Below are 12543 nucleotides of genomic sequence, written 5' to 3'. Positions count from 1 at the left end.
GTTTCCGGGTCACTTTCAAAGGTAGCCCCACATAGAGCGCATTGTAGTAGTCCAAGCGAGAGATAACTAGAGCATGCACCACTCTGGCGAGACAGTCTGCGGGCAGGTAGGGTCTGATAAACAGCTGCCCTGGACACAGAATTGACCTGCACCTCCATCGCTAGCTGAGTCCAAAATGACTCCAGGCTGCACACCTGGTCCTTCAGGGGCACAGTTACCCAATTCAGGACCAGTGAGTCCTCCACACCTGCCTGCCTCCTGTTCCCCAAAAACAGTACTTCTGTCTTGTCAGGATTCAACCTCAATCTGTTAGCCGCCATCCATCCTCCAACCGCCTCCAGACACACAGGACCTTCACCACCTTCACTGTTTTGAGCTGAAAGAGATGTAGAGCTGGGTATCATCTGCATACTGATGAACACCCAGCCCAAACCCCCTGATGATCTCTCCCAGCAGTTTCATATAGATGTTGAAAAGCACGGGGGAGAGGACGGAACCCTGAGACACCCCACAAGTGAGAGCCCAGGGGCCTGAACACTCATTCCCCACCACCACTTTCTGAACACGGCCCAGGAGGAAGGAGTGGAACTACTGTATAACAGTGCCCCCTGACTATTGGTTTAAAAACCAATATTGGTTTTAAACCAATAGACTAGCCTGACTATTGGTTTAAAAACAGGAAAGGAATTTTTAAAATGTTGCATAAATGGAGCAAAATTCAGGCAAATAGTAAAAGAAATAAATATGCATCCTGACACTGATGCTAGTTTAAGATACAGAACTTTGATGCTATTCTTTTTTTACTGAAAAAATGTGACCTAACCCAGTGCTAGTGTGATGGTCAGAGTGTTGGGCTAGGACCTGGGAGAGACCAAGTTTCAAATCCTGCTACTTGGCCATGTTTACTGAGCACCACCTTGAGAGTCAGTCACTGCCTCTCAACCTAACCTACCCCACACAGTGTTGTTGTGAGGGCAAAATGGGAATGGTGAGAATATGCCAGAGTTCTGATAGCCCAGAAGTGGAAAACACCGGAATTACCAACTGTGAAGGAGTGGCAGACAAAGATGGTTGAATATGCGGAATTAGCAAAACTGACCCATAGGATTTTTAGTCAGGAGGAAACAAGGTACCAAAAAGAATGGAGTAAATTTATGGTCTATATAAGTGAGAACTGTAGAAACTTGAAGACGTTAGCAGTACTGAAATAAAACTTATGTCATGGCTTAGTTACTACTAAGGAACTGTGGATTAGATTGGAATAAGAAAACCTGCAGAATGGAAGGAGGGAAGTCAACTGCTCCACGGAGTGTAAAATAAGACAGATGTAAAAAGATTTGAAATATCTGTGTATTTTGTTGGTGTTGGTGTATTTGAAATGAAAACTTAATAAAAAGCATTTTTTAAAAAAAAGAGAGAATGGTGAGAATAATGTATGCTGCCTTGAGCTCCTTGAAGGAAAAGTTGGGATGGAAATATAATCAATATTGAAATAAATAAATTTGTACCCTTCGTTTTCCACTTTGTAGAAGTGTGGTTTTATTATTGGAAATACACTCTTGAAAGCCATGATTATGGATCTGAAGCATAAATTGTAGCTCCTGTGTTTTTAACCCTCAAAAATTAATCAGGATTCAGGAAAAGTCACGTTCACTTTCTTGCTGATTCAGCAGTTTCATGTGGTATTTTATATTTTCTGACTCGCCGATCAAAAAGAGGTGGACGCCCATTCGGCAATTCCTGCGGTGGCTGGATTCCTGCATTGCTCGGTACCCTTGTACCTCTGCAATCCTATAATACTATGGATCTGTATTAGTGGAGATGGTAGATTAGCAACAACAATAACAGTATAATACCTGGGAGCCACCTTCGTGAGATTAATATCCTGAAAGGTGGCGTAACGTTAAAAATGTCCATCAACCTTCTTCAGCCTACAACTCCCATCAGGCCCCACCAGCGCTACCACCGCCCCACCAGTCCAGCGCCGTCCAATCAGCCCGCCGGCCGTCCTGGCCGACAGTGATGGGAGTTATAGTCCAAATTCCCAGGTTGGGAAAGGGACGCTGTCTCTCATTGTCATATTTCAAAACTTGGGGGAACATAGTGTGCGTGTGACTCAGAGTCGCGGGGGAGTAGAAGAGGGGCCCTTATGCTCCCTTATGAGAAATTCGGCGCTCTCTTTCCCCACCAACGGCCCCGCGCCCTGCACCCCGCTTCTGGCTTCAGACGTAGGCCTCCTCCGTTGCTATGACAGCAGAAGCGCCTGAACGATGGCGCGGTATGATGACGCACACGCGGTAGGGGGCGTGGTTGCTGGCCACGTCGTCGCTCCATAGTAGCTGGGTCCAAGATGGCGGCAGCCGAGGAAGCGGCAGCGATGCGGGCTGATGGAGGCACAAAGCCGCTGGTGGGTTGGGAGGAGAGGCGAAGGGAGGGGAACCGGCCGAGGAAGGCCGCGGGGAGGGCGTGAGACCCCCTCAGGCGCAGGGCTGACCGACGGAAATCCCTGCCACAAGATGGGATGACGTCAGAAGCAGGGCGCTCCTGGTCCCTAAGACTTCCTGCCCGACTAAAATGCTTGTGACCTCACTCTCCTCCCCTGATAGCGCTCTCGGAGGGAGGGAGAAGACCAAGGGCAGCCGAACCTCTATGTCCCAGGCAGTCTACCTCTGAGCACCAGCCAAATACTCGGGAAGGGGAGCTCCGGGCTTCTTCGTGCCTCCACCCTCCTCCTTCGTTGGTTCCCATGGAGGCTGGGACCTTCGAGCTGACCCAACAAGGCTGTTGTGTTCTTACGTTTAAATTGAAAAGAGGCGAGTGGGGGCTGATAACTGCAGCCTCCCTCTCTCTGTGGTTGCAATCTGCATTGCCATCAGCATTATCTATTATTATTGCTGCAAATCATTACTAGCCTTTCAGTCATATGTGGGTCACAAAAATTGAAATGAGCTTAATATTGAAACGCAATATTAAAAATAGTTTAAAAAACTTTAAGAAACAGGCCCCCAAATTTTGTTGAATCTATATTTGTCAGTGAATATTATTGTTATTATTTATTAACTTTCTATACTGCCCATCAAAGGTTCACAGGGCTCTTTACAATATAAAAACACAAAAATACATAACATAGTAACAAAGAAAAACAATAACCCCCACAGTTATTATTTATTAAATTTCTATGAGAGCTGCAATAGCGTAAAATAGGATGCTCCTAATTAGAAGATGCATATATCTGGTAGGCAAATGCTGGAATCCTAACAGCACCATGTTCTACAGGTGTCCAGCCTGTTGGTGCATTGCAGGAAGTTGGACTAGATAGTCCTTGTGGGTACCTAGAATTCTAAAATTCTGTGATTCATTGGAGGTTTTTAAGCAGAGGTTTGATGGCCACCTGTCAAGTAGATGTGCAGGGAGTTGGACTCGATGACCCTAAGGGTCCTTTTCCAGCTCTACAGTTCGGTTATTCAATGTAGAGCTTTAGTCTGACCTAAAAAAGCAATCATAACCATACATTGTATGTTTTGTTTTCCCCAAGAATGCTACCCCTCCCCACTTTTGCATGCTTAAACTTCAAGTGTTATATCATTTGTTTCAGTCCTTTAAAATTGTAAACTGGCTTGGGTGCCTTGCAGAAAGGTGGTTCATAAAAGCTAATAATAACAATAATTAAAAGTGTGTTGAAAATATGCAGTTTGCAGGCCTTGCAGATGTGTCAATATCGGAAGATATTCCAGTAGAAGGAGAAATCACAGTTCCTGTGGGATCTCGTTCCCCGGACGAAGACAACTCCACGCTGGATGAGCCGGTTAAGGACACAATTGTAAGTGGCTGAGGGGTAGAAATTTAAAAGAATATCTTAAAATGGTATTCTCTGAGTTTCCAAAGTGCTTGCAATTTATGCAGGTAAATTTCAGGGATTGGCAAAACCACATCACCTCTTCAACCAAAGATGTGTTTTACAGTAATTAATAACGTGGAAATTTAAGTGGCTCTGGCGCACTGCTCACTTGATGGGTGTGTAATAATTAGATTGTGCTATAGGGCACAACCCAAGAGTAAGCTTAGTTTGACCCTGTTGTAGGGACCCTGTCAGAAGTCATGAAAATAAAAAACATGCATCACAGTTCAGTCTTATTGTCTGTAACACAATATTTTAATGTTAACATGGCATGCCATCTGTCAAGGGGTGGGCTATAACTCAGTGGTAGAACCTTGTGTGCAGATGGTCCTGGATTCAACCCCCAATGGCATGTCCAGATAGGGCCAGGATAGGTCCCTGCCTGGAGCCCTGGAGAGCTGTTGCTGCCAGTCAGTGTAGATAATACTGAGTCTGACTCAGTATAAGGCAGCCCCCTACATTCCTATGAAGGCATCTAGGAGTCTTGCTGCTTGTTCCAGGCTGAGGGGGTGGGGGTGGTTTGCGTGTCACAGTAAACCTGTCATTTTTGCTGTTCTACATTGACATAGCAGGGAGGCCTGGATCAGGCCCATTGCTGATAGCTGGAGTGTCTCAGGAACCAGTGAATCCTTGGTTAGCCCAGCTCTACCACCCAAATGCCCTGTTTTGTGGGTCTGCACCAGCAACCACTGATGATAGCTTCTGCTCACCATGCATTCAGCTCAGTGGAAGCACTCTGTTGATAGAACCCGGCAGAGAGGAACCTGGGCCATGTTCTGACCCCATCCAGCCTGTCAGTTTGTGGGGCGGGGGAGAGGGTTAGCATTGCTCTAATAGCGTCCTTTGACCGAAAATTTGTACAGCCCAGTAATACAGCCCATTCCTCAAACTTTTCAGATGCGGGACCTGAAAGCAGTTGGGAAGAAATTCGTCCATGTCATGTATCCCAAAAAGAGCAGTGCCCTCCTGAGAGACTGTACGTGCCAGATTCATTTCAAAGCTTTGAAACCTGTGGAAATAAATCCACCTTTTTCTCTTACTAACCTGTCTAAAAATCAGCATTTTTTTCAAGCAAGGGAGTAACGCGAGGAATTCAGAGGTGTGGTGGGGAGGGAAGAGAAGTTTTAAGTGAAATATTTGGTGGGTTAAATTCTCCATTTGAAACTTAATGTAGTGATACAGGGATTTGACCTGACATTTGTGCCTAAACAACTCAGGCCCCAAATACCCCAACAGACACCTTCTTCCCTACAGACCTTTGGGTGCTGAGGGGGCTCAATGTGTAGCCTTCAGAGGATACAGACCCATTTTATTTCTGTGGTTGCAAGTCGTTTAAACTCTTCTTAATATTCTTTTTTAATGTTGTAACATGCCCTAGGGCCTTAGGACGAAGCATGGGGAATAAATAAACAATTTGATGCCCTACAATCAAGAGTGACTGGGGAGGCAGAGAGTGGCTGGAGGAAAAGGAAGTCATGCTTTTCCTTAGCTCCCCACCCCTTCATTGATTTTCTTTCTCTTTCTTTTCTTCCAGGGGATTTATGGGGTCCTCTAGTCCTGTGTGTTTTACTTGCCCTGTAAGTACCAACATTCCTCCCTTCCCCTTCGCTGCTTTGGGATTTGTTGGGGGAAACAGCCAAATGCAGTGCTGAAGCTACAATAATAAACCAAAACAATGTTAGAATATGAATAAAACAGTGCCACACTAATATTTTTTTAAGCCAGCATTTTTAAAGATTATGATTCTCAGGATCCTCACATAGGGCCTAATCTGGGTTTGGCAGTTGCTGCAACAGGCTATGGGCCGCACAAGGGCTTCTCCTTTTTGGCAGAGGGTAAACTTTATTTTTTATTTATTACATTTATATCCTAATTTTCCTCCCAGGGAGCTCAAGATGGTGTACAGGGTTCTGGTCCTCCCTGTCCTTTTGTCCTCACAACAACCCTGTTAGGCTGAGAGTGCAAGGTCACACCCAGTGAGCTACATGGCCAAATGGGAAGATTTGAACCATGGTCTCTCCTAGGTCCTAGCTTGACACTGAAACCATTATGCTACATTGGCTTAACTGCCACAATCCGTCGACTCGGCACCAATGTGGCAGTGAATTCTGTTGATATAGAGGGCAGTGAAGAAGTAACTGCATGCCATCCAGACTTCTTATTTAACTTAATTACAGCACATTGCCCTTTTCTCCAAGGAGTTTGTGGTGGCATACATGATTCTTCCCCTCCTTATTTAATCCCAGCAACGACCCTGTGTGGTAGGTCAGGCTGAGTGACTGGCTTGGTGGGCTTCATGGCTGAGTGGGGATTTGAACCCTGGTCTCTCCCAGTTCCTAGTCTGACACTCCTAAACCAGCACACCAGTTCTCCAGATTTGCCCGCTGTTTGTTGCTGATCTAATTCTCTTGTTTCCCCTGCTTTCCCAGAATGCTTCAGGGAGGAGCAGCAAATAGCACGGAAGACAGAGGTCCCCAGTTTGCAGAGGTCTTCGTCATCATTTGGTTTGGAGCCGTTGTCATCACACTGAATTCCAAGCTGCTTGGAGGGACCATGTGAGTGTGTGGTGGGTGGGTGCTGTAACCATGTTCTCTGGTGGCAAGGGTCTGGGGAGATGGGAGAGAGGCAGCCCTCCTTGCAAAGCTGTTCCCCATATCTTCCTTTTTTGCTTGAGTAATGACGAAGAGTCCCTTTGAAAAACAAGAAATCCCTGAGATTGTAGGCAGCCCAGTCAACCCTGATGCCAAGCCACATTCATTTCCAATATCCGAAGAGGGCAGTGCAGAACTAGTTTGTAAAACTATTTTATTACATATTTGTTGTCCGCAGCTAAATTGACTATCACTCAGGGATGCAGAAATTACGCTGGACTTTGCCATTCCCATTTGGTTTCAGAAGGCCCTATGCATCCCAATTTCAGAAAAGTTTGCACATGATACGTATTTCAAGAGGCACCACCTAGCCAAATAAAGTCATATTTGGTCCCCACCAAAATTTACTTTTTTGGTACTAGTGCTCTCTGTTCATGCTAGAACAATAACCTTTTTTAGTCTGACCATAGATTGCAAACTGCTTTGAGGTTTTTCTTTAACAATGCAGCGGTGTATAAATTTTATGAGATAAAAATAAAATAACTGAACCTCTTCATGTTCTGGTGTTCTATCCAACCATGTACAATGGCTCTCTTAATAGCATGCCACTAACTGATGCCTTGTTTTGTTTTGTTGTTAAATATGTTGATTATTTAATAAACCTTTTTTAATATTGTAAAAAAATAAAATCCATTGAGGCCTCTGCCAAAGATGCAGACTGCCATCTTAGGCTGCACCATGTGCATTCTCATTTGAGAACAGACTCTGTTGAGTCTCCCTTTCTGCTGGATATTTGCACATTCTGGAGAAAAGGAAATCTTTTTCAGCTGTAAGAGGCAGAACTATGCTTCAGTGTCCCATGGACTCAAATGTCAGTGTCCATATTTGTATGTAAATGCTTATTATTTCATAAAATTTATACACTGCTTGATTGTAAAAACAAACCTCAAAGCAGGTTACAAAGAGACTAAAACAATCAAATTATTGGTGAAAACAGTTTAAAAGAACTACAGGCAAAGGTTATGTTGCAGGTTATCACATGCATTGGCAGAGCGTGCCTAAACCCACCCCATTACGCCCCCTTTTCCTGCCACTTCTGGGTTTGTGGTGATACGTGTGTGTTCTTTGAATGTGCGCAAAATGGGAGTAGACTGTATTTAAAACATTTTTTAAAATAATCAATAAACTAAAAACAGATTAAAACATACATACATCAATATTCTACATGCCTGTTTCTAGCAGGTGCTGAAAAGAGCGGGGAAGGCATGAGCTTGACATCAATAGGCAGGGAATTCAAAGTAGAGCTGCTGCCCTGCCACTTAGTCATATGTGCTTCTCGAACCGCATAACCACAAAGCCCTTAAGGTGAGATGGCATAAGCTTTGTTGTGAAGCCTCTGGCCGTTCATGAAGCGTAATTTATGCTCCCCAATATGCTTCTGGACTGCTATCTGGAGACCAGAATCCAGAAGCTGACCATCTATGCTCCAGAAGTGAGTGCAATACACCTGCCCTTTCTCTTCCCCCCACCCACCCAGAATTTAATGCTGTTTCTTCCTTCCCAAGATCTTTTTTTCAGAGCCTCTGTGTCCTGGGTTACTGCATCCTCCCCTTGACGGTGGCTCTCCTGGTCTGCAGGCTTGTCCTGCTAGCAAGCTCTGATACTCCTGGCTTCATTGTGCGTCTCTTAGTCGTGGTGGCCATGTTTGCCTGGTCAACGCTAGGTATGTTTGAGAAGGAAGTGCAGTCTGGAACCTTTTCAGTCCTGTCTGCAAAAGTCCCCATGAGCTAGCATTTTGTTCAGCTGGTATCATGTTTGATTCTGGTGTTCTGTGGTCTGATGCATGGAGAAAGCAAATAGAGAAAAGTTGTTCTCCCTCGTAACACTCATGGACACCCAGTGAAGCTGAATGTTGGGAGATTCAGGACAGAGAAAAGGAAGTCCTTCCATCACAGAGTTCACAGTTAAACTATGGAACTCACTCCCACGAGAGGCAGTGATGGCCACCAACCTAGATACCTTTATAAGAGGATTTGACAAATTTATGGATGAGGAAAAGGCTATTGACTAGTCATGGTTACTAGCCATGATGGCTATGCTCTACCTCTACAGTCAGAAGCAGGAATGCGTCTGAACACCAGTTGCTGGAAACCACAGGAGGGGAGAGTTGCTCTTGTACTCAGATACTGCTTGAGGGTCTCCACAGGCATCTGGATGGCCACTCTGCAAACAGGATGCTGAACTAGATGAGACCCTGGCCTGATCCAGCAGACTCTTATGTTTTTAAGATGCAATCTAAATTTTCAGGTTGGTGTCCAGTGTTCCCATTCCATTAATGCAAGAGACATGTGACAGTGGAACGGAACTTTCCTGTTTCCTCTTCTCCCAATTGCACACCTTCACATAAGCTCTGGAGGGTTGGGAGGTGTCCTCCTGGGAAGATTTTGGGGTGCATGTGGGACACAGAATAAATGTAGGTGTTGCTGGGGCTGCTTTGGATACAACCGCAATTTTCTGCTTTTTCAACTGTTTGTGTGTATTCTAAATATTCCTTCTCTTTCTTTTCAGCATCCACTGCTTTCCTGGCAGACAGCCAGCCCCCAAATCGCAAAGCCCTGGCAGTCTACCCCATCTTCCTCTTCTATTTCGTCATCAGCTGGATGATCCTCACCTTTGCCCCATAGTGACACAAAATCAGTGGAGACCCCAAAGCTGAATGAAGGTGGCTTCTGTCTCTGTTAAGCCTCTCGGTTGCTGGCTTTCCCCAACGTTGCCCTCTAATTTATCTACCTGTATTTATGCTGTGTGTTGGACAAAGGCAAGACTGGTCCCCAGGAGTGTGCTGAAGGTCCCTTTTGTGTTTCTGATTCCTCTGAGAATGCAACTGATGTCTGTCTGCTTACTCCTCTTCTTGTAAATACCCACAAAAAGGCATTGTCGCCCATTTTGAAGAATGCTGCTGATGCATAAGAAAGTAGAAATCCTGCCTCAATCCATCAAAGCTGTTGATAAAGGCAGATAGCAAAAGATACCCATCCTTAACCAGCTTATCAGAACACTTGGCGCTTTGTCTTCTGTACATCAGGGCATTTTCAAATGCTTGTTATCTGTTGATGGGAGAATGCTAGGAGAATGTTCCATTGAAGTTATGCAAAGTGATGCAATAGTTTATGCCAACCATGACACACCTTGTTGCCTCCAGAGACTATAGGACTACACCTCCCATCATCCCCTACCAGCACAGGCATGCTTACCGGGACTGATGGATATTGTAGACCAGCAACATCTGGAGGATGTTAGTTTAGCAAAGGCTTGTTTGTGTGGTCTTAGCACATCCATGATAGATTTGCCCCTGCCACCCCTAATTCTTTGTGGAGGTGTGATGCAAGCCTAGTGGTTCCTTCCATACAGGGAATTATCTCTCTCTTGAAATGCAAATATATTTTGAAGTGACTTCTGAAAAGAATGCTTGAGTTATGCTGTCTAGAGGTTACATTGTGTTGGGAGTACCTTGTGTTAATTGCAACTTATTGGGCAGATTATACTTTTTCTAACTGCAAAAGAAAACCTACTACTGACCTTCCAGAAGAACTCAGGTTAACTGTTACCAATCTTGTGGACAAGGGACAGAAAAAATAAGCAAATAATATCAGTATGCTTTTCCCTTTCTTTCTTTCTTTCTTTCTTTCTCTCTCTCTCTCTCTGTCTCTCTCTGTGTGTGGTGGCTAACAAGTCAGAAATTGACAGGGGAAAGCTGCCCAGTCTTGTGACCCAAGTGGTGTTAAATACCTTTTAATATGTCAGGACTTCAGCATTCAGAACACAGCCTGTGGGAGACTGATTTCTTCTTCTTTGCCTTTCCCCTTGGTTGAGAAGTAGGGATGTGGGGCAAGCAGTTCCCACATCCCATCTCCATTTAGAGCAGTTTTTATTTTGTTTTTTGTCATTTGCCTTAATAAACCTGAGAAATGTTATCCAAAAACACTAAATTTTAATATATGATCCATGTTTTCCTCTGCTTGCTGTCTTGCCATTTGCTGGAGGCAGGAAAATAAATCTCTACCCATCTTAATTGTAACTCCAGTCTTGTGTATAGCTCACTGCTGGCGTGTGTGTGTGCGCGCGCTTCAGTTGGGGAGCAAAAGGTGTAAATTGTTTTAATTGCAAACTTTTATAAATAAAAATGCTGAAAGAGGTGTTTGGAATCTATTCTGTGTCCCAAAGTTTGCCGAGTAAAAACAAAACAAAAACTTTCATTTTCAAATGTAGATCCTTAGCAACATCCAAACTTTTCTGTTTCAACTTTGAACCAACAGTCCCAAATCAGGGGCAAGGTTCTGTCTTTTAAGGACCATGATTCCTAGAACAAGCAACATGACTGAGGTGTACTGAAATATACTCAGAGTCGAGAGTGGATTTCATGCTCTTTATTCAGCTCATAGTGGTGAGGAGGAATGGAAGTTCCCCCACGATATCTGCTTTATATACATTATTTACACAATGGGCTGCACGTGATTGGCTAATTCCGGGATTCTCCTGTAGGCCAATCAGGTTGTGGATTCACTTCCACCTGGAGCTGGATTGGGTGGCGCCTTTGGACCAATCATACCGCTGCATTGCTCTAGGACCAATCAGACTGCTGCATTTTGGATCCTAGTCAACTCAGTACATAACATGTACAAAGTGTTTTTCAGACAGAATGAAGATATTTCAGTTGTGGGGCATGTTGGAGGAGGAACATGGTGAATTGAATGTCTTTTGTTGGTGGGCTGCCAGTGGAGATCATTACATGGTGAATGATGACAGCCAGACATAAATCTTGGCGATTAAATTTACTCTGGAAAAAAGAGTGAATGGGAGGCTCTGGAAAAGCCACTTTCTGTTTCAAGAGGCTGAAAAGCTGTCAGCTCTTGGGAATTCTGATGGGGGTTAAGTGATTTGCGAGCTGAGGAATCAGCACCTTGGACCCAAAGCTGTGTAAGAGCCCTAATGGGCATGGGATCTACAAAAGTCTCCCTTAATTATTTCTGAGCCTTATGATTTATAACAAAAAGATATGGAACTGCTGGTGGAAATTTACATTTGATGCTTGAACTGCTTTCTGCCTTCAAGAAGAAAGGAAGGGAAGGCAGAAGAAAAAAGCCTACTTTAATGGTTTGAGTCAAGGAAGTTTTAAATGAACATGCAAGTTCTGTGTGCTAAGAATTTTTATTTTCTTACTGAAATTTCAAAAAGAATACACAAAAGAATATGCAATATATTTTTGAATCAAATATAAAAAACTAATCCAAATAAAAACTCAAAAAAAGAAAGATGAGAGAGCTTTTGATTCTTCGTCTGTCAGCTATATATAAAAAATTGTTGAAGCATCCACTCCAAGATACACCCCAAATTCCACTTTCTATAAACCAATATTTTCTTCAATTATCAAACCCATGTAAGTTCATTTTCTTTTTTACACAAAGTCTATAAGAAGTTTCTAGTCTAGTAAATGTAGACAATTATTTTTCTCTGAGCAAACACATGAATTCCACCATCTCAGCTAAGTCCAGTAATTTCAACAACCATTCATCCACTGTAGGTAATGATGAATCTTTCCATCTTTGTGCATATGAAAGTCTTAGCACTGTGATCGTGTATTGAAATAAAGATCCATAGTGTCTAATTGTTTATCTAAGTCCCAGCAGGAAAATTGCCCTTCAAATCCTCCGTATCAGTGTACTGTAGGTATTTGTATTCAATAGTTTTTAGCTTTTTTACATGTCCACCAAGATTCAGTTAACTGTCTTTTAGGCAGGAATCCACATTGATCATGAGTGAAATCTTGTAAAAAAAGGAAAAAGCTGACAGGGGGCCATGAGCCAGAGGCTTGCTGAGGCCGCTCAAGAAAGCTTCCCTGCGTGTCAGCTGAGCAGCCTCAACGAAACACTGAGGAGACCCACCCCGATCCCAAAGAGGATGTCCTCTTTGGAAAATGGAAAGGGTCTCCTCATGAGCCAGGAGGGCTCTCCAGGGTGCTACCCACATTTGAGCGAAGATTATCTTGTAATCTTT

The 12543-nt window shown here is 43.8% G+C and overlaps 1 protein-coding gene and 1 long non-coding RNA gene across 2 annotated transcripts; one reads left to right on the top strand and one right to left on the bottom strand.

Annotated features, from left to right (window-relative positions):
• The first annotated feature begins 2295 nt into the window (after nucleotides 1–2295).
• YIPF6 (Yip1 domain family member 6) lies at nucleotides 2296–10685 on the top strand. Its single transcript, XM_083596609.1, has 7 exons — nucleotides 2296–2407; nucleotides 3692–3820; nucleotides 4796–4874; nucleotides 5433–5475; nucleotides 6328–6453; nucleotides 8055–8212; nucleotides 9058–10685. Exons 1-7 carry the CDS (start codon nucleotides 2351–2353, stop codon nucleotides 9171–9173), a joined length of 708 nt encoding a protein of 235 aa, XP_083452735.1. The 5' UTR covers nucleotides 2296–2350; the 3' UTR covers nucleotides 9174–10685.
• Nucleotides 10154–12502, bottom strand: LOC310754618. The gene is made up of 2 exons (XR_014543930.1): nucleotides 10793–12502; nucleotides 10154–10761 (listed from the first exon to the last, which is right to left on the bottom strand). It is a non-coding gene; the product is annotated as an uncharacterized lncRNA (long non-coding RNA).
• Between the last annotated feature and the right edge of the window lie 41 nt (nucleotides 12503–12543).

This window comes from Podarcis filfolensis (assembly GCF_964270895.1).
Source record: "Podarcis filfolensis genome assembly, chromosome: Z".
NCBI classification, from domain to species: domain Eukaryota; kingdom Metazoa; phylum Chordata; class Lepidosauria; order Squamata; family Lacertidae; genus Podarcis; species Podarcis filfolensis.
The sequence above is the reverse complement of the archived record's forward strand: the minus strand, read 5'-3'. Positions and strand labels throughout refer to the sequence as shown.

Excerpts from the sequence above, each read along its gene's own strand:
- YIPF6 (XM_083596609.1), top strand. The coding sequence starts at position 2,351 with ATGGCGGCAGCCGAGGAAGCGGCAGCGATGCGGGCTGATGGAGGCACA. Across the intron at positions 2,408-3,691 it reads ATGGAGGCACAAAGCCGCTG|TTTGCAGGCCTTGCAGATGT; the intron begins GTGGGTTGGGAG and ends GAAAATATGCAG. Across the intron at positions 8,213-9,057 it reads GTTTGCCTGGTCAACGCTAG|CATCCACTGCTTTCCTGGCA; the intron begins GTATGTTTGAGA and ends CTTTCTTTTCAG.